Source organism: Cydia splendana, chromosome 24 (genome assembly GCF_910591565.1).
Source record: "Cydia splendana chromosome 24, ilCydSple1.2, whole genome shotgun sequence".
Classification (NCBI taxonomy): domain Eukaryota; kingdom Metazoa; phylum Arthropoda; class Insecta; order Lepidoptera; family Tortricidae; genus Cydia; species Cydia splendana.
This window is the reverse complement of record NC_085983.1, coordinates 7,187,667-7,215,533: the sequence shown is the minus strand read 5'-3', so window position 1 is coordinate 7,215,533 and position 27,867 is coordinate 7,187,667. Positions and strand designations below refer to the sequence as shown.

At 39.7% G+C, this 27,867-nt stretch overlaps 1 protein-coding gene across 1 annotated transcript; it reads left to right on the top strand.

Annotated features, from left to right (window-relative positions):
* The first annotated feature begins 295 nt into the window (after positions 1-295).
* Positions 296-27,867, top strand: LOC134802166 (uncharacterized). Its single transcript, XM_063774759.1, has 11 exons — positions 296-615; positions 16,066-16,255; positions 17,422-17,541; positions 20,905-20,942; positions 20,991-21,711; positions 22,646-22,764; positions 23,531-23,665; positions 24,584-24,698; positions 25,175-25,299; positions 27,457-27,570; positions 27,741-27,867. The coding sequence occupies exons 2-11, from the start codon at positions 16,070-16,072 to the stop codon at positions 27,820-27,822; spliced, it is 1,755 nt and encodes a 584-aa protein (XP_063630829.1). The 5' UTR covers positions 296-615; positions 16,066-16,069; the 3' UTR covers positions 27,823-27,867.

Genomic DNA, 27,867 nt, shown 5'->3' with positions numbered 1-27,867 from the left:
AACTGTGCTCAACACACAAATAAATGCCCTTACTGGGATTCGAACCCAGGACCATCGGCTTCACAGGCAGGGTCACTACCTCACTACCCACTATGCCAGACCGGTCGTCAAAACGGTCAAAATGTAGGTATTTTAAAATTCCGCATTACCAACACATATTTAAATTGTTTCCCTCGTACAAGTTAAAGAGCGTCTTGTACCTATAATTACATAAATTTACGTTTCAATTTCTAAACAAGACTGTCTGTTTGTTTAATATATTTCAGCCTTTCTACCTGTAAATATCAGACCTAAACGTTTTACTTGGCGAAACCCACAATTTGAACCCGGCACGGAGAAATGGGCACAAATAAAATGACTAATAAACTAAAATTATTCGCATAAACAGTACGACATTTCTTTACTTTCGCCATCTTCGCGCGAACCTAACAGTTCTTTAGTCGGCCAAACGTCTGCGCGCGCATCGGACGCTGACGTTCAAGTTCGCGCCAATTTTGTTCTTTTTTTAAAAAAGCGCCTTCGAAAAAAAAAAAAGTGTAGTGATGTGACAGTTAGTTACCGATTCAGTGACTTTCTCGTTTTGTTACTGTTCCAGTTGTCGGATTAAAAAGTTTGGTGGGTACTTTTATAGGCATGCTTTTATTTACCTACAACTATTGTTTCTTACCAAAACAAAACGATTGTTTACGTATAGGTGGAACAATTTTTATTAGAATTCATAAGAATATTAAATATATTTCGGACATACATACATTTTGTACCTGTATGTACATTTCATGGTAAAATATACTTATATATGTTTTCAATTTTCTTTTGCATTGAATTTATGTCGGGAATAAAATAAACTATTTCTGATTTTTGTAATATTCTTATTCGTTACATAAATTCTCTTATTAATACAAGTGCTTACGAGTAGACCATATTTTACCTATGTTTGCGTAGTTACTAACACAAATTAAATAATTTTTAACATCCCGGCAATTGAGTAAACAGCGTCGGTTTGCGATATACCTACCTACTTACAAAGTGTTCAGAAAGTACCAATTATTGACGCGTATTGTACTGCATTTTGTATTGTAATTGTATCATACGTGTACCTATTAAAATATTCGCACCTTTATATTATGTAGGTACCTATACCTACATGATTCATTACTACATCTTATATGCTACATCGCGTCTGTCTGTTTGTGTCGGTAGTACTATTAGTTATTCTGTGTTTGTGTGTTTGTTCGCGATAAACTCAAAAGTACTGAACGGATTTTCATGCGGTTTTCACCTATCAATAGAGTGATTCTTGAGGAAGGTTTAGGTGTATAAGGTTGTGTTTGCGAAGCCGGGGCAGGTCGCTAGTATGTTATATTTCTGGTCCATATTCTGTAAAAGGGCATGTACTGTAATCTATTACCTAAATTTTTTTTAAATATACAGGGTGAAATTGTTATCTTTGACCATACTCTGAAGGGTGGATATGTAGGTCATACTCATACGAACAACTTTTACTACGGGGCCAACCCCGAAATCGCAAAAAAAATCTGTTGTTCTATAGAAAACATTGACTCTGATTCACTGAAATGTATGAGACGGTAGTTATTATGCGATTTCGAGGTTGGCACTGAATAAGTAATAGTACTACCGTACAGAAAGGACACTTCCTACAAAACCAAAGTTATAGGCTAAGAAAAAAAATTTATGTGGGAAGTGTATAGTCATTGCGTCAGTTTACCGTCCAGTGTCCGCCCACTTGACGGATTAGCAAATAATACTTTTCATTTTTAATTTGCTACTTGCGAAATATTATTTTTATGTAGATAGATAAATTGTTTAGATATTAAGGATTGCAATAAGTCCAAATTTGTGCAGCAATGAAGGTTTATATTCAAATTTCGTGAAGTGGACGAAAACTAGCGCAATGACCCTATTAGGTTATGGGCTAACTTGTTAGCTTTTCAAGATTCTTAAACTTGAATCTTTAATTATGGCTGCCCGTGACAAAATTCGATGTTTCATTCCACAATCATTAACAAAAGAAAGTAAACGTAATCGTATAAAATTACAATACAATTATATAAATTTTCCAATTCTACACCTGATTGGTTAGGAAATTGTAACAAATTTAACCTTTTATAGTTTTCTTTAATCTTCAAAAACTGATGAGAAAGTAGCATTTTGTCTTCGAGAGTAACAAAGTAATTTCATGTAAATAATAAGTTGTTTTTTCATGTTCGCTGGTGGAATTGACTTTCATTTATATGATCATTTTGAATGATAAATATTTCATAGGCTTCATAACGTTCATTTGGATTTGATTTGTAATACATACAGTTAGTATTTTTTTCGCGTTGCAGTGGGAAAAAATATTGTAAATTTGTTTCCCTCATGCCTTAAATCTTTCGCAACGCTCAAGATTCCAGTTTTCTTTTAGAATTTTCCCCTTCTACAAACAGATAAATAACTATTGCCTTCCGAGGGGGCAAAATTGTTATTTACCCCTTGTGCTAATATTTAGGTATACCCAAGAAAGCGAAACATTCCAAAATTGAGTTCAAAAAGAATCTTGAGAATTGCGAGGGTTTCAAGGCACGAGGGTTAAGCAAACTTTAGTATAGAGTGAAACACAAGCATGTTCAACCACACCAAAGCGAAGAAATTACTACATTACTTGCTGTAAAACATTGGAAGTCGAATCCTAATGAATCCAAACGAAACATGTATCTATCAAAATTCTAAATCATAACTTAAAATTCCACCCTCAGCCAGCGCGAGGAAATAACTTAAATTTTGCATAAAATTAGTCTAGAGGATAAAATGCAACTTTGCTGTCTGTTTTTAAAGGGTACCTACTGGTGACAACGTTATTGTCATTAAACACGGCTTGGCCAATTTTGCCTAGTTTGTTAATAATATTTACCTAATACCTACATTAGTTATTTGTTTTACAAGGGGGCAAAGTTGTTGTTTAACCGCTCGTGCTAATATTGATACCCGAGCAAGCGAAAGATTCCAAAATTGAACCAAGAGAGTAGCGAGTGGTTCGAAAAATGGAATCTTGAGCGTTGCGAGGGTTTCAAAGCACGAGGGTTAAACAAAATTTGCCCCCGAGTGAAACACAAAATTTTTCACCACACCAACCCGAAGCAAATATTAAATGTAAAATATCAAACAAAATCAAACCAAATCAAATCCAAATGAATGTTATTAAATATTTATCATCCAAAATCATCATTTAAAAGTCAATTCTACCAGCAAACATAAGAAAACAACTCAAAATTTGCATTTGATTACTTTGCCTCACAATTGAATAAAATACAACTTTGCGATCAGTTTTTGAAGTGCAAAGTAAGTCTTTCCGAGCTGGTGTGGTGAAAAATAACTTACTTACTTTTCGGTGAAGGAAAACATCGTGAGGAAACCGGACTAATCCCAATAAGGCCTAGTTTCCCCTCTGGGTTGGAAGGTCAGATGGCAGTGCTTTCGTAAAAACTAGCGCCTACGCCTATTCTCGGATTAGTTGTCAAGCGGACCCCAGGCTCCCATGAGCCGTGGCAAAATGCCGGGATAACGCGAGGAAGAAGATATGAAGATATTTTTATTATGTAGGTAACTCATAATAAAAATATGTACCTACTCGTATGTGTTAAACCTGTACCATGGTATAATAATATACTCCGCCTGGTACTCCATTCCCGTCTTTTCTAGGTCACCTAACTGACACGGGCTTACGTCATCATGCGACAGCGCTATATGATAATATGCGATAGCGCTATATATAGCGGCCATGTTGTTGTGACGTAGCCCCGTGTCACTTTGGGAATGGAAGACCATGTTTTATTAGACTATGACCTGTACCTATAGGTGGCGTGGTAGTAAGAAGCAGGTCAGATAGATCCGTGCATGTTTTCAAGGAAGTTACATAATGTTAGATAAAGATGAACGAGTTACATACCATAGGTTACCTAACTGCGTACAGTCACCATCAGATATATCGGAGCGGCCGAGGTACTCAAAAATATCTGAACACGCGCACCCTAACGCCCTGGCAATAGAGGCGCGTTTATAGGTAGAGTTAGACCAAGAGAAGTATGCAACGATTTTGATAGCACACGCAGTGCAAGTGTTATTATACGTCATAATTTCATAGAAGTTTGTCGTTTAAAATAACACTTGACACTGCCTGTGCTATCAAAATCGTCGCATACTTCTCTGATGCCGACTTTACACCGATTGAGTTGCAATGTTTATGATTCTGTGAAGACAGATATATTGATCCTTTAAGGGTCAAACAGATCACTGTGTTATGTCTTTCCTGTAGACATACACGAGAGTTAAGGGCTATAAAGGTTAATTTTCTTATTTAACCCTTATCCACGTGAAAAGGTCCTCCTTTTATTTAGAGAACTATGATAAAATCATTGCTTACATGCCCACAAGCTGTTAACTATTGGCCACAGGAGAGAAAAATGTACAGTTCGCGCGAACACAGTAGTTTTCTCTCCTGTGGGCAATAGTTAACAGCTTGTGGGCATTTAACGTGAGTCATCCTTTAACGGGCCGGGCCCGGGCCCGGGCCGAGGCGTCGAACACTTAAGTCTTCTATAGAAGAAAAGGAATAAGAATCCTAGCTATAAAAGGTATTTATGTCAATGTGCTGATATCTCAAAAAACTACGAGACTTTGATTTAGGTAAATTTGCTTAATCTTGTAGCCCATCAGCTGTTCTATAAGTCTTGGCGTTTATAATATCTGAAAAACGTTTCGTATCGAGATATATGTATTATTATGTAAGTAAACAGTTCGGGTACTGGCACAAGAGTTCACTTTGGGTCGCAATCTGAAAGTAAAATGAGCAGGCAATTATTCGTAACACTGTAATACTTCAGGCAAACCAGAATTCGTGTGAACTCCGATAGAAAACAAATGTTACAGTTTAATGGGTCAAGAGAAAGTGGGAATATAGTTGAGTAATGTCATATTGAATTGGTTTGAGGCGTATTGCGTCGTATTGGGTTTTAATTGTCATTAATGTTTATTTGTTTTGAACAAAAATGGACTATTTAATGTACTTAAGGGTGAAAGGGGTCACGATCAAGATCACGGGCCTATTAAACACCTATTATACTTATATATAGCCGACCTACAAAGTCTACATAATAATATTCTTATACTATTCTGTGCAGATTTATCTTGGTCCGACTAAGTTTCTTCAAGAGATGAGAACCTATCACACCCAAGGGTGAATTACACATAAAAGCCTAGTCAAAATGACAATCGTTGATAGAAAACGTCTATCGTAATTTGAATAATATACAGGGCACCTTAGCCATTGTACAAACCCTGAAATCACTCATACAGGTTGCTCCAAAGTAAAAAAATCGTAATTTGTTAATTTCTTCGTAACCGCTACACCGATTGTTATGATACTTTGTATACTGGTTCTAAATACCCTAATGCATATGTACATTTCGGCTTTGTCGAATGGTTAGGGACACCCTGTATGGAAATGGACACGTGTCTTTCAGAGCATCCGTTTTCACTGGCTATTTTAACTCTGTGATAAAACAACGCAAAATAATTGTGTTTTAGTTTGTTAGAATTGTCTCGATAAATATTAGTTGCCGGTGGAAAGAAAAATACAGTCAAAAATGAAATTTTTGCCATAAACTTATTTATCATTAATCATGACAATTAATTGTTAACCATATATGAATTGCTTAATACGCTTCAACATATTTGATGGCATATTTCTATATTCGTTTGTCGATGTACGATTGTCTTAGGCCCCAAGATGTTTTACAATACAATTGTTTCAAGTTTTACCTCTAACGGTTAATAAGTTGTCGCCTGACCCATTAAGGCACGTGAAATAAGAAGACGCCCGGCCAGCGCCCCCGGACACGGGAAATGGCACGTGACGACAACGACACGCGAGACGGGGGCACTGGCGCGATTCGACATCTTCAGTGTCTCGCGATAGGAAACTGAACAAATAGTGAAACTAGTTGTCTAAATTCTACACATAGCCCACATAGCCCAAAACCGGGAACTGTAGAAAAGGCAGACAAGGAGAGCCGACCCCAGATAATGGGATAAGGCTTAGGAGAAGAAGAATTTATTACACATACAATTTCTCAGTATTGTAAATATTTTCCGCACCGGCCCGAGGGTTAACTTGTAGAGAATGCCTTCACATATTAAGTTCGCCTTTTACACAGTTTTTTCTGTGCATTAAAGTTTAAATAAATAAATAAATTAGCAGGAATGGCTATTGACTGTACTGTTGGCCCCACAAGATGTAATTGCTATTTATTAACTTTAATTAATAGGTAACATTCTTGAATTAACTGCCTAAGCCTGACCTGGCCTTGATGTAGGTAAACAATAGTACGGTAGTAACTGTGGGACCTCACACTGAGATTTGAGATACGAGAGACTATTATATAGGAACAGTTAGTTTAAATAAAGGCAAAAGCATGTAATTACAAAATGGTAGATTGTTAAACAAGGGATGAAAGGCACCCAATTTAGTCGAGATAATTTGGCGCAGTGAGAGTGAGACTGCCAATATTTCATTTTTTTTTTTTTTTTTTCATTTCATTTATTTTGTTAAACATAGGTTACATGAAAGATGGTAGGTACATAAATATACATTGGCCTCTATGCTTTACCCACTATGCAGGTGTACAAAATTGTCTCGTGCGGTTATCAAATAAACGCATGCTTATGTCTAAAAAAAACCTACCTATTTGAAAACATAGTCATACATTAACATTAATACTACTACAAATTTCACTTAAAATACAAACTGAAATATTGTCTTACAATTATAATACAGAATTTAAATCCAATGTCAATAGAAAAGAAAATACATTTAGATATCAATAATCAATACAATTCTAATACAAGTCTGAGCCATTATCATCATTTATGTATTCACTAATAGTATAGTAGCATTTGTCAATAAGATACGAAGTAAACTGTTTTTTGAATTCATATATGTCAAGTACTTTAAAATTGTTTGGAATTTTATTAAATATTATCGGTGCCATGCCTAAGATGCCATTTTTCACCAGCGCGGTGTTACAACACTGTAGGGTTTTCAGATTCTGACTATATTGTTGACGTGTTGGAAATCTCCGGCCTTGAGAAACGCTGCTGTATAAGTTTAGGTTGGTTTTGACAAATATAGCTACTTCTAGTATGTATAACGATGCCAGTGTTAATATTTTAAGTGACTTAAAGAAAGGTACACAGCTCTCTCTAACTTTTAGTCCGCACATTGATCGTACACAACGCTTTTGCGCTTTGAAGGCTATTTCTTTATGAACTGAGTTGCCCCAAAATATGATGCCATATCTTAACACCGAGGCTACAAGACCATGATATGCCGTCAACATTGCTTCAAGGTTAACAGTTTTTGACAGTTTAAATAATGCAAAGGCTGATGTACTTAGTTTTTTACATAAATACTCTATATGATATTTCCAGCTAAGCTGGTCGTCAATCATTAACCCTAAAAATTTTGTTACCTCTACATTCTCTATTTTTGTGCCATTGTAGTCTATGTCCATGTCAATAATTTGTGTTCGCTGTCGAAAGTGCATTAGGTTCGTCTTTGTTAAGTTTATTAATAGATTATTTTCATTTAGCCATTCAATTATACTGTCCAATACGCTACTGATGTCATGCTTATAATCATTCAAATTACTACATTCAATAATTGAGGTGCTGTCGTCAGCAAAGAGCACCATGTGATGACGGATAGCATTAGGAAGGTCATTAATATATACCAGGAACAGAAGCGGACCCAGTACACTTCCTTGGGGGACGCCGGACATAACGTACTGTTTTTGTGACACATATTTATATTCCCTTTTTCTTTTAGGGCATACTGCAGATATTTCCGTGTATTGCTGTCTCTGACTTAGATAAGATTTAATAAGATCTAATGCGTTTCCCCTAATGCCATATCGACTAAGTTTAGATAGTAGTTTACTGTGATTTACGTAGTCGAATGCTTTAGTCATGTCGGTATAAAGTGCGCACACTGGATTTCTCTTGTCAATATTTCCCATAATCACACTTAGAAAATCATAAATTGCCATATTGATTGTGATATTCTTTCTAAACCCTTTTTGCTCGTTACAAAATAGATCGAATTTGCTTAAGTAGGAATACATTCTGCGATATATTGCCTTCTCAAATATCTTCGAAATGATAGGGATTAAAGCAATCGGTCTATAGTTGTGAATGTTTTCTCTTTCGCCTTTTTTAAATAGAGGTTTGATAACTGTTGTTTTAAGGCCATCTGGGAAAATGCCTGCAAAAATACAAAGATTGATTATATAGCTTAATGGCTTATGAAGTATATCATTTACAAATTTTATAACCTGGGTGCTTATACCGTCATAACCTGTGCTCTTTTTGTTTTTTAAAGTTTTAATTATAGCTTTGATTTCTTCTGGCGTAGTTGGTGACATAAACATCGATTGCATATTATTTGGAATGTTCGTGTCAAAACTACCACAATTAGAATAAGTTTCTCTGTATATAAAATGATCATTGAACGCCATAGCTATTTCTTTGGGATCCGTCAGTGTGTTACCAACATGGTTAATTATTTTATGGATAGGTCCCTTTGGATATTTAGTTTTGGTTTCGTTTATTATGTTCCAAACAGCTTTTGGTTTATTATGTGATGTTATAATCTTATGATTATTTTTTGCCATTTGTGTCAACTTTATTATTTTCTTAAACGTTTTAGAGTAGTTTCGTAGCTTTATTTTATTAGCTAGAGTTCGATTTAACCTATATTGCCAAAGCAGTTCTCGTTGCTTCTTGCTACATAAAGTTATACCCTTAGAAATCCATTTTACATTATTATTGGCTCTTATCATATCTGCTTAACTGGAAAACATAAATTATACAGCAATCGAAAAACATCAATAAAAGCATTATACTTACGCTTCATTGGGGTCAACGGCATCATATACTTCGCTGAAGGATAAACTGCTTAAATGGTTCCTAAATTTTATAAGATTTTCCATAGAGTAATCACGTCTTTCTACTCGCCAACATGTTAATGTATTAGTTTTCTTGGCTATAGGAATTTTCAGTAACTGCGCTGCATGGTCAGATAAGCCTAGGTCAATAACTTTGTGTTCCCGGCCTTTTTTTAAGTTGTGAGCGAAATTGTCTAGGCACGAATTACTAGAAGGCCTTGTCGGTTCCCTAATTTCTAGTACTAGTCCATAACTTTTTAAAAAATACTCGAATTCTAAAGTGATTTTGTTAGTTTTTAAGATGTCAAAATTAAAGTCCCCACATATTACAATCCTTTGGGAAGCATTATTTTTACATATGTTTTTTAATATTATGTCCATTTTTTCATAAAATCTATTTAAATTACTATAGCCAGGTATCCTATACACGCATATTAATACAGTGGCATAACAGGTTAATTCAATAGCGCAACATTCAAAAATACCCGATATTGAGTGTTTTGAGATTTCTGGCAGCTCCTTGAAACGTAGACCCGGTTTGACAAGTATGCAGCATCCACCTCGCTTCGATTTTTTTCTAGAATAGCATGACGCTAGGTGATAGTTTGGTACCACCAAAGAATCCTCATCATCGGCTCTCATAAAATGTTCTGTGATACAAAGTATATCGATAGGAACTTGTTTCTTATATAATTCATGTATATTTAGAGTAAGCATGTCAGTTTTATTTATTAATCCTGCAATATTTTGGTGCAGAATGTTTAATGTCTGACTGCTTTGTATACTCGTACTTGATTTAGTCACGAAAAAAGTTTGAGCTGTTTTCATCTGAGGTATGAGACAAGTGCGGTTCTGCTGGACATGTAGACGGTTTTTTTATGAAATAGTTATATATCTTTTTCTGCACAATTTTTCTTTCTTTTATACCTGTTTGACTGGATTCTTTCTCATTTTTGGAAAGTTTTTTCGTTAGGTAGTCAGAAATCTTTTTCTGTATCCTTCCTTTCTCCCTTTCTTTAATTGAAGAGTGTAAATCTGTTGCCGCTTCTAGTGCGGATTTGTTTGAAGTGATAAATATGCCTATATGATGCATTATATTAGCCATCCCGCGATTGTTAAGACGCCCTGTTCTATTCGAAAACATGTCAAAAGATAAATCAAGGTTAGAGTCGAAACTAAAATGCATTTTATGGAAGGATGTATCACTGAGTAGCAGAGAGTTAAAAGTTTCAATTCTGTAGTTATAGATTGGTTTCCCGCAAATATAGGTAGGACATGCTATTATTAAATTAGTGTTCGTAATTGGAGTAGCTATTTCAGTAATATGGCGCACTAAGTCAGAATAGTTTTCGTTCTCATGGAAGTCTTCTTCGCCTACTAATATAACGCAATAATCATTTTGAGTAAAGCTTGACAGTTTATTTTGGAGTTGATGTAGGATTTCTCTTATTCCTCCATGGGGCGTTAAAAAATGACAGCAGTCAAATTTGCTGAATGAAGAGTCGTTTTTTACAATAGCATATATCCTATTACTTTTGTTACTACTCAGTATTGCAAGTTTATTCCTAACGGATGGCATTTTTGCTGTGTTCAACGAAGACTTGAGATCTTGTTGTTCAAGATTACTTGTTGGATTAGTAATCGTATTTTTTGAGCTTTTTGATTGGCTTATTGCACCCGAACTTGACTTGGCGGGGGTACTTTTGGTTGTATCTTCATGGTGGGCAACTGGTGGCAATAGAACAGAAGCGGGACTGCATTTGCTTTTAGGAAATGGTGCAGAACTGCCTTTAGTGATCGTCTTCGACGGGGTTAAATTGCGCGGTGATACTATTTTATTTTCACCCAACAAGTTTTTGTAGAGATCGACCTTTTTTTGCATGTCGCAGACGAGCTTCTTGTATCCCATTATTTCGCTGCTAAGGCGGTCAATTTCTGCATGAGAGCTCTCAAGCTGGCAATTAAGAGTAGTGATTTCCAATTTAAGTTCTGTTACTTGAGGGTCCTCTAAGTTTGATAAGCTTGGTAAGCTTCTTGAAGTGCTGCCGAATAATGTCGACGGACTATCACCATCTTCAGATTCAGGATAAGACGTGTAAGGGTCTTTCGGACTTTTCGGAGAAAGCTGTGGCAATATGGGCGCGGTCTCTCCAACTGTAGAACCACTTTCCAGGTTTGCTTGTTTAGGAGTATCTATTTCGCGCGATGTGTTTTGTTGATGTTTATTTGAATTTTCCGCTCTGTTTGTAGGAGTGACTGCTTCATAACATGCGTGGCACTTCCAATTGCTTCGATTTTCAATAGTCATAAGGTAGAATCTTTCTCTGGTTACATTAGCCGTGCATAAGACATGGTAAAGTTTTTGGCACTGGACGCATTTCAGACTTTTTTAATTACTTTTGGAGGCATGGTTAATTAGTTTCTCTAATAAAGGCGTTTCTATTCAGATTGTATATTTTTATTTAAGCGCCCTCTTTCGGTTGTTTCGAAAAGCGCCTCGTTTCAAACTATTGTTACAGAATAAATAATAGTAGGTACCTACTACCGTACAGAAAGGACATTACCTACAAAACCGAAGTTTGACAGCAATTCAGGAGCCCGCCCCACACTCGTGCGCGAATTGCGGCGCGAAGCCGCGAACGCGAGTGTGACGAAATAGCGGTATCGTCTTGGGTCGTCCCATTCGTTTCTCGTCAAGTTCTTAAATTAGTCCTATTCTGCTTTCGTCACATATTCTACATTGAAAGCCACCGACGATTGTGACGAATGTAGAATGAGTGACGAAAGCAGAATAGGACTAATTTAAGAACTTGACGAAAAACGAATGGGACGACCCAAGACGATACCGAAATAGCTTCTTGCTTCGTTTGTGGACTTAGTCGCCTCGTACGACACCCTTGTCCTATGTTAGGGTTGGCACTATTCTAAAGCTGGCCACCACACGGCCCTTTGGCACACCGCTGTCAACCATCGTTCGAATATAAGTAATTGGGGTATATTTCCGTTGTCCCGGTTTACGGTACCTTATTTTTTGATTATTTTAAAGAACACTTCTTCCACTAAGCAACCATTCAGCTGTTAAGTATGCCTTCTTAGCTATTACAAAAATAACTGTAATTTTTAAGTCTAACTACTGAGTCATTAAGTACAACCAAGTACAACTAAGAGATATGTTGGTCGTGTGAATATCTCTTAATCATGTCATTAAATCTGTCCTCAGGTGCCATTATTTTTAATAACCACATACTTAACGTGCTAATTACGCTTCCTATTCGTGTTATGACTATTGTGATTCAAGTGTAACCATTATCTTTTATATCACAAAGGCTTTCTATCTTAGCCCTTTGTCACTATGTTATTTCTTTTCAATTACTTGGGTATTTCAATAATTTTTTGCAACAATAATGTGTACAGTCGACGTCAAAAATGAAAAAAAAAAAAAAAAATGAAAAAAAAAAAATATGTTTACACTTGTAGAAGGTAGAGAAGCAATAGACAGTACTCTCTCCAGCCGGGTGTTATGCCTGGGGACCGAAGTCCACTGAGAGTTGGTCGGAAGTTATATATATAGCAACTGACATGTAAAACTCCGTAAGCGCGATGTAGGTCTGTTACTAATTGCGTTCTAGCTCCCTAACGCCATCTGTTAGATTATTAATGGCACGACGTTGGCAGTAACAGCTATAGGAGACGCCACACACTTTTGCACGTTTCTTTTTGTAATAAGACAAAAAGTGTAAACATATCTTTGACGTCGACTTTTCCTTAAGAGTTAGACCAAGCTAAGTTGGCAGCGATTTTGATAGCCCAGACTGTGCAAGTGTTATTTTAAACGTCAAACTTCTATGGAATTATGACGTTTACTTAACACTTGCACAGTCTATGCTATCAAAATCGCTGTCAATTTACGCCGGTCTGACTCTAGATATTCTACAGGTACAAACTAGAGATGCACCGGATATTCGGTTACTATCCGGTATCCGGCCGGATAGTAGGCCATTATCCGGTATCCGGCCGAATAGTAGGCCATTATCCGGTATCCGGCCGGATACCCGGAACATTGTTTGATTTCGGAGTAAACAAAATTGGAATAAGAAATAGTCACGGTTATAATCGTACTCGTTAATTTACTATTTTAAAACAATTTAAAAATTCCCCTCGCACTTGCACGCGCACTCATTTCGAACCAAGAAATGAGTCCGCGCGAACGTTCACTAGGAAACAGGCCAAAACCTGCATAATGCGCACCTGAACAACCGAAATGTAGGTATAGTTCCACCGGCCGAATATTCGGCGGCCAGATACAGAATATTCGGCCGATGGTCAGGCCGAATATCCGGTATCCGGTATCCGGCCAAACAACTATCCGTTGCATCTCTAATTATTTTACTCTGAGCTAGCTACAGGTAACAAACGCAAGGCTGGTGGACAGTACCTTCGCTACAGAGATGCCTTAAAACGCCACCTTCTGACCGGCATATCCTGCGAGTCGTGGGAGGAGCTTGCATCTCGGAGAACTGGCGAACTGCTGTCAATACGGGTCTTGATAACTTCGAACACACCCGACTTGAAGATCTTGACCCCAAACGCCAGCTCTGAAAAACTCGGCCCAAGCGCTCCTACAATTAAATAGACAACGCATCTGGGCAGCTCTATTGTGTTTTGTGACTTTTGTCACTTTTGTGTAGTCGCACGCGACGCCATATTTGCGAGCCACGCTCGCGCCCATGCACGTGATAGTTAAGACCCCTTTTGAATTTGTCAGGATGTCGCCGTCCACGGATACGTTTGCGAAGACATCATCATCTTCATCTTCTCTTAACAATAAAGTCGCGTCAATATCATTTTGAGCGTATACCTACTCCAATTTTTAGGGTTCCGTACCTCAAAAGGAAAAAACGGAACCCTTATAGGATCACTCGTGCGTCTGTCTGTCTGTCCGACCATTCCCCCCTTTATCTCTGAAACTAATCGGCCTAAAATTTTGAAAAAAATACACAAAATAGTACTTTAGATGACAGGAAAACCTATTAGAAATGTGTAGTCAAGCGTGAGTCGGACTTATGTACGGAACCCTTCGAACGCGAGTCCGACTCACACTTGACCGGTTTTTCTCTTAAACGACTCATGCGCTGTTACTATAGGTAGTGCCTATTCCATGGAAGCCTCTTTTCCTTTACATTCTCACGTCACTTAGTCCGTCACGCGCCGCACACGTCACGGAGCCGACACGGTGCTGAGCCCTAAGGCCCCGTTCGCACGGCAGCTTTTTCAACGCGCGTTAAAAAAGCGTTTGAATGACGCAAATGGATAACCATGTATGTATTCACACGAAGGCGGTTTTTAAGCGCGGCGCTTTTTTATCGAGCACTGTTCGATTTTCGGCGTTGAGCGTTGGCGTCAAATTGAATAGAGCATACGGATCTCCGTGTATCTGTTCTCACAAGCGTTAAAAAAGCGCCGGCGCTGCTGTCAGTTGGCTGTCAAGTGTCAATTTTTGGTGTCAATCGTCAAGATTATTATTAGTTTCACCTTAAAAATGTCAACTTATGCTTACAAATTCCTGAAATATTCAAGCTATATTCAAATAATACGTCGTAATAGCAAATAAAGTATGGCTTTGCTGAGATGCGTACGTGACAGTACGACTCACAAGTGATTTTTAAGCGTTCGTATGAACACAAATATTGGAAACGGTAAAAAAGCGCCAACGTCGGGTTTTAACGCAACGCTTTTTAAGCTGTCGTGCGAATGGGGCCTAATGCTCATCTTGTCTATGGGAAAACGCGCTTAGGTTCAAGAGTAGTACCTAGATGACCTAGATCCACCAGTGGCTCCGTGAGCTGTAGACCGCGCGATATGCTTAATAAAAAATAAATTCAATAACGAAAACCACAGCGAAGTCAATGACTTCAAGCGTTTTGACTCACGTTAGACCGGGCATTGTCCGGGCCGGAGCTTCCGGAGCTTACTTTTCTATGACATGACAGGCGATCACGTGATGCTTTCCATAGAAAACGATGCGCCAGAAGCTCCGGCCCGGACACGGTCGATCCGGTCTAACGTGAATCATCCTTAGGGCAGCAATGCAGTCGGCAGTAATGTCGCCCTGCAATAATGCTGAAGTAATGCGTGTAGGGGGCTGGTCATAAATTACGTCATCTATAGCGATTTTTGCCCCCCCCCCCCCCCCCCTCTAAAATCATCCAAAAATCATCCTACGAATGACCCCGTTGCCTCCTACGTCATGCTACCATCATCCGATGTCCAGACCCCCCCCCCCCCCCCCAATTTGAAATGACGTAATTTATGAATAGCCCCTAGTCAGAATTCGAACGGTATCTTAAATCTTAAATAATACTGGCAAAGGATTGCGACTTCTATTTAAAAATATGTCTGTGTCTAGCAGTTAGTAATAATTTTAGTTATGTAACAGTACATAAATGGCGGTAAATGAGGCAACGGTAAACACGATGGTTAGGTTCGCAAGACTAGGACACAGACGCAGTCTAGATTTCTGGATAAGTTGTCTTACCAATTGTTGTGTTATTTTTGATGATGATTTTCAATGATACTGCACGGAAATATAAGTTAGAGGGCTCAATCTTCCAAGTATGATTTATTTAAGGAGCTTTTTAGATTTGTTAGTTAAGTTTTTGAAGGTTTATTAACAAAATTTTCTTAGCCATCTGAACATTAAACAGGTCGATGGGAAAGTCAATTATCATCATTTAATGTCATAAAATATATTGTCATCGATTTTCTCCCGGAGATTTCATGTGTCGTATAATGAACCTCCTAAATTTGATTTATACTGAGTCTGAACCCTTTTGTTTTCATTGGAATGCATACAGCGTACAGCAATTAATAAAATTTTTCGTAATATAAGTTATTTATCTGATAAATTAAATTATTGTGTTTAATTTTTTTGCTTGGTAAGTAATGTTGTAGATTTTGTGTTTACGTACAGCAACCAAATAAACTTTTAATGTTTGTATCTAAGTACCTTATAAATAAATAAAAATTTAAATATGAAAAAAATAAAACATTTTATCTATCATTTCAGCAAGATGTTCCACTACGAATACGAGAAGCGTCCGCCTTCTGCGTCCTCATGCGCAAGCCGCGCCACGACCACCACCGAATACAGCCGATCTTGCCCCAGCGAGTACCGGCGAGCGATACCAAGCGTAGAGCGAGCGAGACGGCCCCTGCCGCCGACACCGAGCGCGTGTAGACTGCCTACGAAGACCTCGGTTAGTTGATCTTTACATATTGCAACAGCCGATCTTGCCCCAGCGAGTACCGGCGAGCGATACCAAACGTAGAGCGAGCGAGACGGCCCCTGCCGCCGACACCGAGCGCGTGTAGACTGCCTACGAAGACCTCGGTTAGTTGATCTTTACATATTGCAACAGACGATCTTGTCCCAGCGAATACTTACCGGCGAGCGATACCAAGCGTAGAGCGAGCGAGACGGCCCCTGCCGCCGACACCGAGCGCGTGTAGACTGCCTACGAAGACCTCGGTTAGTTGATCTTTATATATTGCAACAGGCGATCTTGCTCCAGCGAGTACCGACGAGCGATACCGAGTATAGAGCGAGCGAGACGGCCCCTGCCGCCGACACCGAGCGCGTGTAGACTGCTTACGAAGACCTCAGTTAGTTGATCTTTACATATTGCAACAGGCGATCTTGCCCCAGCGAGTACCGGCGAGCAAGACCAAGCGTAGAGCGAGCGAGACGGCCCCTGCCGCCGACACCGAGCGCGTGTAGACTGCCTACGAAGACCTCGGTGAGTTGACCGAGTTAATATTTAGTATTTACCGACAACCGATCTTGTCCCAGCAAAGTAAATAGGTACCAAATTTTTTAGCTTTAGTTATTTTTATTGTAGTTAATTTTAGTTTTATATTCATTATAATCATTATATAACACTTATTATATAATAAATGAGTTTGTTATTAATTTAGTTTAGTAGTAGGTACCACTGTATATGTATAACAACTATGGGCCTAAATAAGATATTTCCAAACTTCACTGAGCGTTTTCCAAAAACAAATTACATTTCATTCATGTCTTCAAAATATTGACTTCTTGGGCTCATTTTTACTCAGACTCATTTGTACTTTCACGCCTCATACATGAAAAAATGTGTCCCAAGATTTCCTTTCCAGATCGTCACATTTTTGTGTGAATAATTATTTTATTTGTATGAACGTGACACACTGGAAAAATATTTTTTCATACAAAAGTTTGGGACACATTTTTTATGTATGAGGCGTGAATGTACAAATGATTCTGAGTAAAATGAGCCCAAGAAGTCAATATTTTGAAGACATGAATGAAATGTACATTTTTTTTGGAAAACGCTCCACTACGTTCAAATGTACAACTGAACCTATTTTGTGTTCTGTTTAGGTGCCGTTAAAGGTGTGGGTGATAGCCAGCGCATCCTGCTTCGCAGTGTGTGCTGTGTTGGTGCTAGCCACCGTGGTGGTCACCCGGTGGGGCTACGGGCATCAGGTCTACGAGACTCCGGTATGTATGGCTTGGCCGTTAAAGGTGTGGGTGATAGCCAGCGCATCCTGCTTCGCAGTGTGTGCTGTGTTGGTGCTCGCCACCGTGGTGGTCACCCGGTGGGGCTACGGGCATCAGGTCTACGAGACTCCGGTATGTGTGGCTTATAAATACATATAAATGGGCTCTAAATATCGCTGGCCCAATATTACAGGGTTCTTTCTATGTTTCACTTTTATCGAACTGAAATTTGAATATTGTCATAGTGACATAGTCGAATTTCAACTATCATCAAAATGTAACATAGAACATTTCCGTTCACTGCATAGAACCATCTTGGGCCAGCGTCAGCGATATGTTACCGAAATTTGCATGCGCTATTGGATTTTTTAATAAGTTGTCAACTACTGACTGTGCACGAATGATGTGGTTTTTAGACATCCTTTTACAAAAAATATATATTTTCTAGAGCGGCGTACACACGTAATAATCGCACTATCCGCGAATCTATGGTAAAAGGTTCTTATTACTCGCGTGAAAATCGTAGTGCGATGTGTTGCACGATTGCAGTACGCGAATGGAGCGTGTATTCATCAGATCTGAGGGCCTGCTGCATGCGTAAAACGAAAATAGAAATTTGATTATCTGCGCCTCTGCACGAATATGAAAGAGCGATACAAAGGCAGATAACGAAATTCTGTTTTTCATCTATCGTGGTACCTACTGACGATAACCTGCCATTCACAAATGAATTACGAAAGAATCGCACATACCATTTCGACTGCCTAAAGTCTAAACAAACCATGGCAGGCGTGGCTCGTGGCTCCCTCCGCGATTTCGTCGCTTTGCAACAGGTAGCTACAAGTACATCCGTTCCACACCAATTTGGGTGACTAGCCATAAGCCGCGCGAGGAACTGTCGCCACCTAGAGCCATATCTGTCCTGATCGTAACAGACGCGTTTTGTTAGAGAGTGAGTCTTCTGTACCTAGTACTATTATTTTTTCTGTGACGATGGTGTTTAGGTACACGCTCAAACTCATAATTCGTTTCCTAAAGAGCCCATCCAAGCGTAGCGTTGTTAAACAAAGCATCCATAATGGTACCTACAAAGTGGTACCCACGCGTAATGGTACGCATAATAGTACCGTAATAGTCCGTCATTTGGCGACGTATATGCTTCGGTGCGTTCTCAGGAAACTGTTATTACTGTAGAAAGCCTACGCTCTTCCGATCTTTACTCGCAAAAGTTCTCAAGGCTTCGCAAGGCTCTTATCATAGTTTTTATACCATCATGTTCGTGACAAACAAGCAATCTTCTTCTCTGTCGTATCGCTCTTGATAGAGAGGTCGTGGTCACGTTGAGGCGTCCGCATCGGTAGTAGAGGCGGACACAGCTCTTTGCACGATCTGCCGCCAGGTCTCCCTGTTGGCAGACTGTCTGGCACAGTCGGATACGAGGTTTCCCACTGCGGATTTTATTTAGTCAGTCCAGCGCATATAGGGTTACCAGATACAAGTTTAGAATTTCCTGACAAAATTCCTGATTTTCGAATATTTTTCCTGACAATCATATTTTTGACGACGAGGTGGGGGGGGGGGGGGGTCTAGCCGTTAGCGATGGCCACCCGATTGACCCAATAGCCGCGTCAACGCGGTACGCGGCCTTAAAAATGCAATTGTATTATTTTGGTGAGGTAGTAGTTAAGTTTAGTCCGATTAAACAAGATGTTTTACCTACATTATTTTTAATCACAGAGGCAGAGGATACTTCTTATTATATTGTTTGCTTTGCTAATGCGAATATTAGACATGATTTTGATTTCTAAAACATCTATGTATCCATCGCTCCAGTATAGGCTCCGATTTCACGAAAAAGTGCGATCCCCTTATATCGCGGAAAGTTGTGAAGATATGATATTAAAAAATAGGCTCAAAAGACGCATAATCACGAGAGCTGTAAGGTGCAAGAATAATTATTCGAGAAAGTCAAAAACAAAAAAAGTTATGGTCTCGCCTAGAGACATCAATCATACGTACCGCCTAATGGGAAGCAGATACTGTAGTTTTTACCTCCCGTCTACCAGTTTTGCTCCCTGTAAAAGGGGTAGTAACACGGTATCTTCCAAGCTTCCGCCAGACCAAAGTAGTTCACTCTAAAAGTGATTTTCAGCAGTAGTACAAACCTAAACAAAATATATATATGTATACTTAGTATTATGGCCGTCGAATGGGACATTAGTATTATTAGTAACCTTAATATAAAAAAACAGGTTAATGGTTTTTGAGAGGTGAAGGGTCAAGTCAAATGACTTAAGTACTTACCTACTGTTAACTGTTGGAATCACACACTCGCCTATTATAAAATTTTATTTAGTTTTTTTTACTGAACTGAATGGTACATTTAAAGTACTTAAATTTTATTTCTGTATAAAAAGGTTTTTAACACACACTTACAATTTAATTTTTAGCAGTTCACACAATCAGATATTTTGCTATATAATATTTAAAACCTTCGCGTTTTGAACACATATTAGGGTCAAACAGATCACTGTGTTATGTCTTTCCTGTAGACATACACAAGAGTTAAGGGCTATAAAGGTTAATTTTCTTATTTAACCCTTATCCACGTGAAAAGATCCTCCTTTTATTTAAAGAACTATGATAAAATCATTACTTACATGCCCACAAGCTGTTAACTATTGCCCACAGGAGAGAAAACTAGGGTGTTATCGCGAACAGTACATTTTTCTCTCCTGTGGGCAATAGTTAACAGCTTGTGGGCATGTAAGCAATGATTTTATCATGATTCTCTAAATAAAAGGAGGACCTTTTCACGTGGATAAGGGTTAAATAAGAAAATTAACCTTTATAGCCCTTAACTCTTGTGTATGTCTACAGGAAAGACATAACACAGTGATCTGTTTGACCCATTAACTCACATTTATTGGCGGGTCTAACGCGAAATTTATTCAATTACCTTTATTTACCGACGTTTCGACACAGGTTTCACTGGTCGTGGTCGCGGCTAACCCGTCTATAAATATGTGAGTTAATATATATTTTACTGCTAGAAAACAATAAACAATATTCCTTTTTGCTCACTAAAAAAAATCAGCTTATACCTATCGTTTCCCATGTATAGTTTTTATATTTCGTACTTTTTATATTCCCGCTGGTGCGGTGAAAATTTGAATGTGCCAGAAGAGACTGATGTTGTTGAGTCTTTTATAATTTATAATTCATATATTTTTGAGCTTTCGTTACGCTCATAATTCTAATCTAATAAACTCAACTCACGGGAAGGGTCTCAACTCTCAATAACTTTGTTCTATATTAAATAACTCGCATAGAATATTCTCATCATCTCTTTCATTTTTACAGGAACCATTATATTCTCAGCCAATTCTGCAGCCAAGAAAGCTACCAACAACAACAGAATCAGAACTGACTAACATTGACAACGACAGTTCAGAAGAACTAGAAAATGATATCCAATTCCCCATCCTAGAGAAGCTATCCATATTCAAAAACATAGTTGCGAATAGGGATAAGAAAAAAAACCATAGTCTCCTAGCGAAACCTCAAATGCATCCAGTGCATGATATTATACACCATGCCGAACGAAAAATTGAAAAGAAGGATCACGCAAAATTGCCAGACGCAACAGAAGTTGCAGTCACAGAAAAGAAGGATATACCTGACTTTAAACCTACTCTGCCTGATGTTTTCATTAACAAACAAGATATCAAACTTCCAGATGGTTATGTAGCAGTTTTAAAAAAAGACGAAAATGATTTCTACGAAGAATATTACAATGATGAGAACCTATACGACGATTATATGCAAAGCAATACAATGACCAGTTATTTAATAGAAAAAGTTCAGGAGCTACACGATTGGATAGTGTCAGATCCTGACTTTGAAGTTGCTGGTAATCATTCGAAGAAAATTAAATCTGGTAATGATTTTGGACAACTTTTAAAAGCTCTGAACGAGAGTTTAATAGAAGGCAATGTAAGCATAGTGATGAATAAATTAAAGGACATATATTTTGGTGATAATTACACTAGTACGAATCATAGTAGGAAGATTATTTCGAGCAACAGTACGGACTTGCTGTCGTTTGGGATTCTCACGCTGGATGTGATGCTGCTGCATAATATTCAATTGATGGCGTGGGAGAATCAGGTAAGCACGTAGCTTTATAACTTTATGATTTTGTTGCGAACGTGAGACAAAATGACCTTGAAGTTTTAATGGCATTTTGAAGCGCGGAGCCTAATTGATTCCAACTTGAAACACTTGGAATACTTTATTCATCCAGTAGCGGTTTCGGAATCGTCTCTGCCGGCCTAGCCAAGGTTACAATCGCTATCGCTTCGACAACGAAAAGCATTATGTCTCTCTATCACTCTTCCATATTAGTGTGACAGTGACAGTTGCGTTTCGATCGCTTCAGAGCGTAAGCGATTGGCATGTTGGCTACGCGGCCTGACCAGACTCCGGTTAGGACTGGCACGGCAACCGGGCAGTTAGACTTAAAGGATGACTCACGCTAGACCGGGCCAAGCCCAGGCCGAGGCGTCCGACATGTCATTTTCTATGACGGCTGATCGGTGATCACGTGGTGCATTCCATAGAAAACGAAGCGCCGGAAGCTCCGGCCCGGTCTAACGTGAGTCATCCTTAAGTCATAGAACTGTAGCTAGTAGTTGGAATGGGAATAAGAACAAGAGTGCAGGTGGGAATTATAAAATATTTAGCTCGCTCGGGACTCAAAGTAAGCACGCACAGCAAAAATTTACTTTGCTCTCTGGTTGCAAAAATAAAGATGTTAAGTCCAGCTTTTAAATGAAAAATCATAAAGCAAGGCGGAGATAATTTTTTATAATAAATGATAAACTTAAATAAATTAAATTAACAATTTAATTTATCGGATGAAAGAAGCGCTTGGCGTCCGTTGGCTCGTTGGGTGCATGACATTCGGAAAATCGCGGGGCACTTTTGGATGAGACTAGCCAAGGACCGGGATAAGTGGCGTACACGAAGAGAGGCCTATGCTCAGCAGTGGGTGACTGAAGGCTAGAATGATGATGATGATGATGAATAATTGTTATTACAGGAAGGAGTCCGAAACAAGATGCTGAAGGACCCTGATGTGTTTGCGTTCAACGCGCTGTTCCTGGACCCCAGCAAGGTGGAGTCCAAGCAGAGTGAGATCTACAACACTGCCGCATTTTCGTAAGTCTAATAAATCTATTAATATCCTAGTAAAAGCGTTTTCACACTGTCCGATCGGGCGGATCTTACATCCGCGGGTAGGCAGGCCGCGGGGGCGCGGGCGCCGTCTTTAGCGGTCACGCACACTACAACAAACATTATGCCTACACGCACGGGGCTCCGACTCCGACATGGATGGATCGGAAGCTCCTTTGCGATATCGGATGTCGGAAGGCACCTGTGAGAAAAACAGGAGGAGAGTGCCTTATGGCATCAATTCCGTCTATTTTGCGTTATCTATCGTTTTCTATAAATGATTAAATAAATGCAGAAAAATCCATGTCTTACATAATTGTAGGTACCTACAATTATAGAGCGTTTTCACATGTGAAAGTTTATATCATACTATATTTGGAATAACTCAAGACATGGGATGGGTGTCAGTTTGTTAAACCGTATAAAAGAAGGAAAATACGAACTTAGAAGGGAGACCTAGCGCGCGTCGCCTCTATGAGGAGCAGTCAAAGCGCCTCATAGAGGCTTCCGGTAACCAGAAGGGCTGGCCAATATTTTGCCCAACGGATCAGCATTGCCATCCAGCGGGCAATGCGGTCAGCCTTCTGGGCACCCTACCGAGCGACTACGACTTAGAGCAAATTTTTTATTTATAAATTTTTAGTGTTTTTATTATGTTATAAAAACTTAGTAACTGAGATTATTAGTCTCAATGTTTACATTGTTTTCCTAAGCACCTATAATCCTACCTAAAATCTTATTTTTGCTCCAGGAAACGCCAGAATCTTCGTCAAGAGAGTGTAGACGAGTTCGACATCGGCAAGAACTTACTGGAAAATGTTCTGGAGGTCGGCATGAGCACGGCCCGCGCCGCCATACATCTCGGACGAGCTTACAAGAACACCAAGTAATCACAGATATATTCCTAGAGACATTGACATAGATATCTAGGGACTGGCTTTACGGGCAATACCTAATAATGAGGCAAGACAGGGGCCAGTACAGCGGTGTGAAACCGCTACAACGCGATTGGTTGATGAGTTCGCATCACGCGCGCGATTGTTTGATGAGTTCTCATTACGCGGGCTATTGGTCACAACTAGTTGCGTTAGACTGCACGATTGGCTGGAATTCGTGAGTAACACCGCTGAACTAGTACCATTTTTAGTGCCCGTAAAGCCCGTCCTTAGATAATATTATACGCCTAGAGATTATACCATAGCGAAATATAAGTAAAGAAAGAGCGGTAACTCCATACATCCATGTTCTTTTCAAAACGCGAGTTATTTCGAAGTCGACATCTAACGTCAAGTAGTGGAATTATCAGTACCGCTACTCTACTCTAGATCATTTTGAACATCTGGCCCGCTTAGCAACTTCTGCTGCTGACTGTACATTAAAACGGGCCGTAGGCAAAAAACCAAAAGTAGTCACGTTTTGAATTTGTTTCGCATTCATCAAAATGCCTTGTTACACAAAGTAATCGGTGTAGCCCTCCAAATCGCTTAACTTAAGTGGCAGTGGGCGGGGCACATTGCACGTAGAACCGATGGTCATTGAGGCGGAAAGCTTCTCGAGTGGCGACCACGTACCGGAAGGCGCAGCGTGGGCAGACCCCCCCACTGGACTGATGACGTGGTTAAGGTCACGGGAGTCCGCTGGATGCGGGTGGCGTAAGACCGGTCATTGTGGCACTCTTTGGGGGAGGCCTATGTCCAGCAGTGGATGTCCTCTGGCTGAAATGATGATGATGACACAAGTTGTTGTGTAGATATGTCAAGTAGGACGTAGGAGTGATTTTTCCTAATAAATATTTTTTTGACAGAATGGTCCTCAGCCAGATAACGAACCGTGAAGCCCTGAACACCAACATTCAGCAACAACTCTCCAGAGACATTGATGGCAACACGCACGCGCTAAATCATCTGAGCAGTCAACAGGTCATTATTTAGAAACATAAAGGCGTGTCCAGACGGGGACAATTTTTCGCCAATCTGATTAAATCGTCCGATCAAATCAGGCCGTGCGGACGCAAACGCCAATTTGGCTCGCCGAATTCAACCGCCGATTATGACCGATATTACTGATAAAATGGGGTGCGGACGCAAGAATATCAATTTGTGACGTGCAATGCGTTTGGGGGCATTTTTTTAATTTAGAGCGCTCAATTATCACCATAAATTTAAAATTGGTGATTGTGGTCAAATTGGCGTTTGCGTCCGCACCACCTGATTTGATTTGACAATTTAATCAGATTGGCGAAAAATTCTTCTCGTCTGGACAGGCCTTAAATCACTACACCTCAAAGTTCCTCGCCGCGTCTGTCTGTATGTTAAAACTCAAAAACTAATGGACTTTGTGTTTTGTGTTACCCGTGCAAAGCCAGTTGTATTTTAAAAATACTTTATCTTGGCAGGCAACGCAAACGACCGCTCAGGGCACCTATACAGAGCTGGACTGCGTGTGGCTGTTGTACTGCAGAAACTTGGCGGCTACAGCTAAGCTGAACGCGCCACTAGCCACCATGGCCAGGATAAACGGGTAAGTAAGAGTTACCTCATTTTATATTATTTCGCCGCGATCTTCATCCATCCTTAATACGTGGCCAAGCCAGCGGAGGCGGTGGGCTTTTGTCTCGCCGATAATATTGGGCTCAGCCACAAGATCCTATGATCCTATCCTTGGTAGGGCGAAGACCGATCGGGCGTCCCAGGTATCGCTGGGGAGATGAGGTTGAAGCGGACTTGCGCGATCTTCAAGCCGATAACTGGCGGGAGATTACGCTGGATCGAGACAACTGGCGTTTACTCGTGTCGGAGGCCAAGACTCATTTTGGGTCGCTGCGCCAATAAGTAGTACTAGTAGTATTTATTTAGAAATTTAAATCAGGCAACAAGGCCCATATTACAAATACCTTACTGACTAACATATATATGTATTTTATAAACTTAAAACTAAACACTAAGATGCTCTTGTGTCGGATTTGGCAGTGTGCCCCGGAACCTCCGAAACACGACACCCTTCGGCCAGAAGTCTATCGGTAGTTCGGTATTATCTTCGAGCAACACCGGCTTCCGACACATCGGAAGGGAGGGGCCCAAGCGATATCTCACCGTACAAATCTTTCTGCCATTTTTCGCGGGGGGAAAGGTGCACACAGTCGCACTTCTCACACACTTACATACAAAATCCAATCTGTAATGACGACACAAATACATAGAAAATGACACACGTCAAAGACAAATCTTGCAAACCTCGATCTCTTTTTGTGTACGGACGAGTGACAAGTGTCACAACACGCACACTAACACATTTTCGTTGAAGTATGTTATTGTATTCTGAGAGATGAGAAGTCGGATTTGTCGCTCGACCGATCCGCAATTTGTACTGAGCGAGCAAAATCGATAAATCCAACAATTACATGAGACTAAAATATAATAATTGTGTTTGAATGTAATTAAACGTATGATATGTAAAAAAACATATTACATGTGAAATGTAACACTTTCTTTTTGTAAATTTGATGTCCCCGACCTCTTTTTTTAACAAAAAACCGAGCAAACAGGCATTTTTGTGCAGCAGTGTTCACGCGCGCGTCTGGACTCGGTCTAGTGAAAAATCCAAGTGCAACTAGTTTTATTACCCGCGCTAGATTAGATTGACGCGCTAATCTTGTACCTCGGCAGAGGGGAAATAGTGCGAATGCCGCCTCCCTTCCGTGTTGCTCGAAGGGTATTATATATCGATACCTCAGATTTCTAGTCCCTTTAGGCCTCATACTAACGAGCGCTTTTTCAACGCACGTTAAAAAAGCGCTTGAATCCGTCCACACGTTAAATTCGACGGCCAACTCTTAAAGTTGAAAATCCAACAACGCTTGATAACAAGCGCCACCGCCATCGTGTGAATAAATACACATGTATCCATTTGTGTCATTCAAATGCTTTTTTAACGCGCGTTGTAAAAGCGCTCGTGCGTATTAGGCCTTAAGGGCTTAACTCTGGCTAGCCAATGCGCCACAAATGTGCCTGGGGGCTCAACTATTGCATAGTATAATTATTTATACTAAGTACCAACCAGATAAAGTTTATAAGGTTTTGATAAGAGAATATTGTCGCCCAAAATCGCTGCTTCTGGCTTCTTACCGATTGTCATGTCCCCAGTCTTAAAAGCTTCACCAATCTTGTAAGAAATCGCATGCGATTTTTGATACATTGCCGACCTGTTGCCAACTAAGCAGGTAATTAATTCAATCGATCGATCAAACGCCACAATGTTTCGAAAATTACTTGCAATTGTTGCAAGATTGGAGCTCTTTATGCCCATGTCACTGTTTATTTTGACGTGATAACGTCTTATAAATCGTTGAACACCGGTAGAGTCACACCAAGAAAAGTCTGCAGCGGATTTGATAGCCCACGCAGTCCAAGTGTAGTTTTAAACGTCAAATTTCTATGAAATTATGACGTATAAATAACACATGCACTGCGTGGGCTATCAAAATCGCTGCAGAGTTTTCTCGGTCTAACTCTAGCATGCACGAAAAAGTGTCACGTTGTTGCCAGATATCCATGGTAACGCTGTGGACTGATCTCCATGGTAACGTTATGTAATGTAATGGTGTTTTCTTATGACGTTATCACGCAAAATTATCGTCCGTAAACCGACTTTACAGACAACCGTATTTTTTACCTATAGGATCGCACTCCGGATGCTAACGGGCGAGCTGCCGGCGGACAAGGCGTTGGACACGATGGTGTACGAAGCGCTCACTGGCTGGACGGAGCTACGTTGTAACGATATGTTTCCAAGGTAGGTAACCTTATTTAGGCCCTTCTTCGACGTGTGCGGTACACCACGATGTTGCCGCTATTTAATTTCTACAATTTCTTATCAGTCTATACCGGGGTAACGTAATAATGTTGCCACAGTAAAATTATTAATTGCTATGTATCTTATTATACATTTTTTTTGTTCAAAAGGTGCGGCAACGTAAATCCGGCGACCGTTGTATTGGACAGCATCCTGCAGCCAATGAGAAAATCGCAAGCCAACAGAGTGTAGTCATATATTATCCTCCTAAGGCACCGAAAAATTGAACCTTTAGTG

Excerpts from the sequence above, each read along its gene's own strand:
- LOC134802166 (XM_063774759.1), top strand. The coding sequence starts at position 16,070 with ATGTTCCACTACGAATACGAGAAGCGTCCGCCTTCTGCGTCCTCATGC. Across the intron at positions 21,712-22,645 it reads TGATGGCGTGGGAGAATCAG|GAAGGAGTCCGAAACAAGAT; the intron begins GTAAGCACGTAG and ends TTGTTATTACAG. Across the intron at positions 22,765-23,530 it reads TACAACACTGCCGCATTTTC|GAAACGCCAGAATCTTCGTC; the intron begins GTAAGTCTAATA and ends TTTTTGCTCCAG.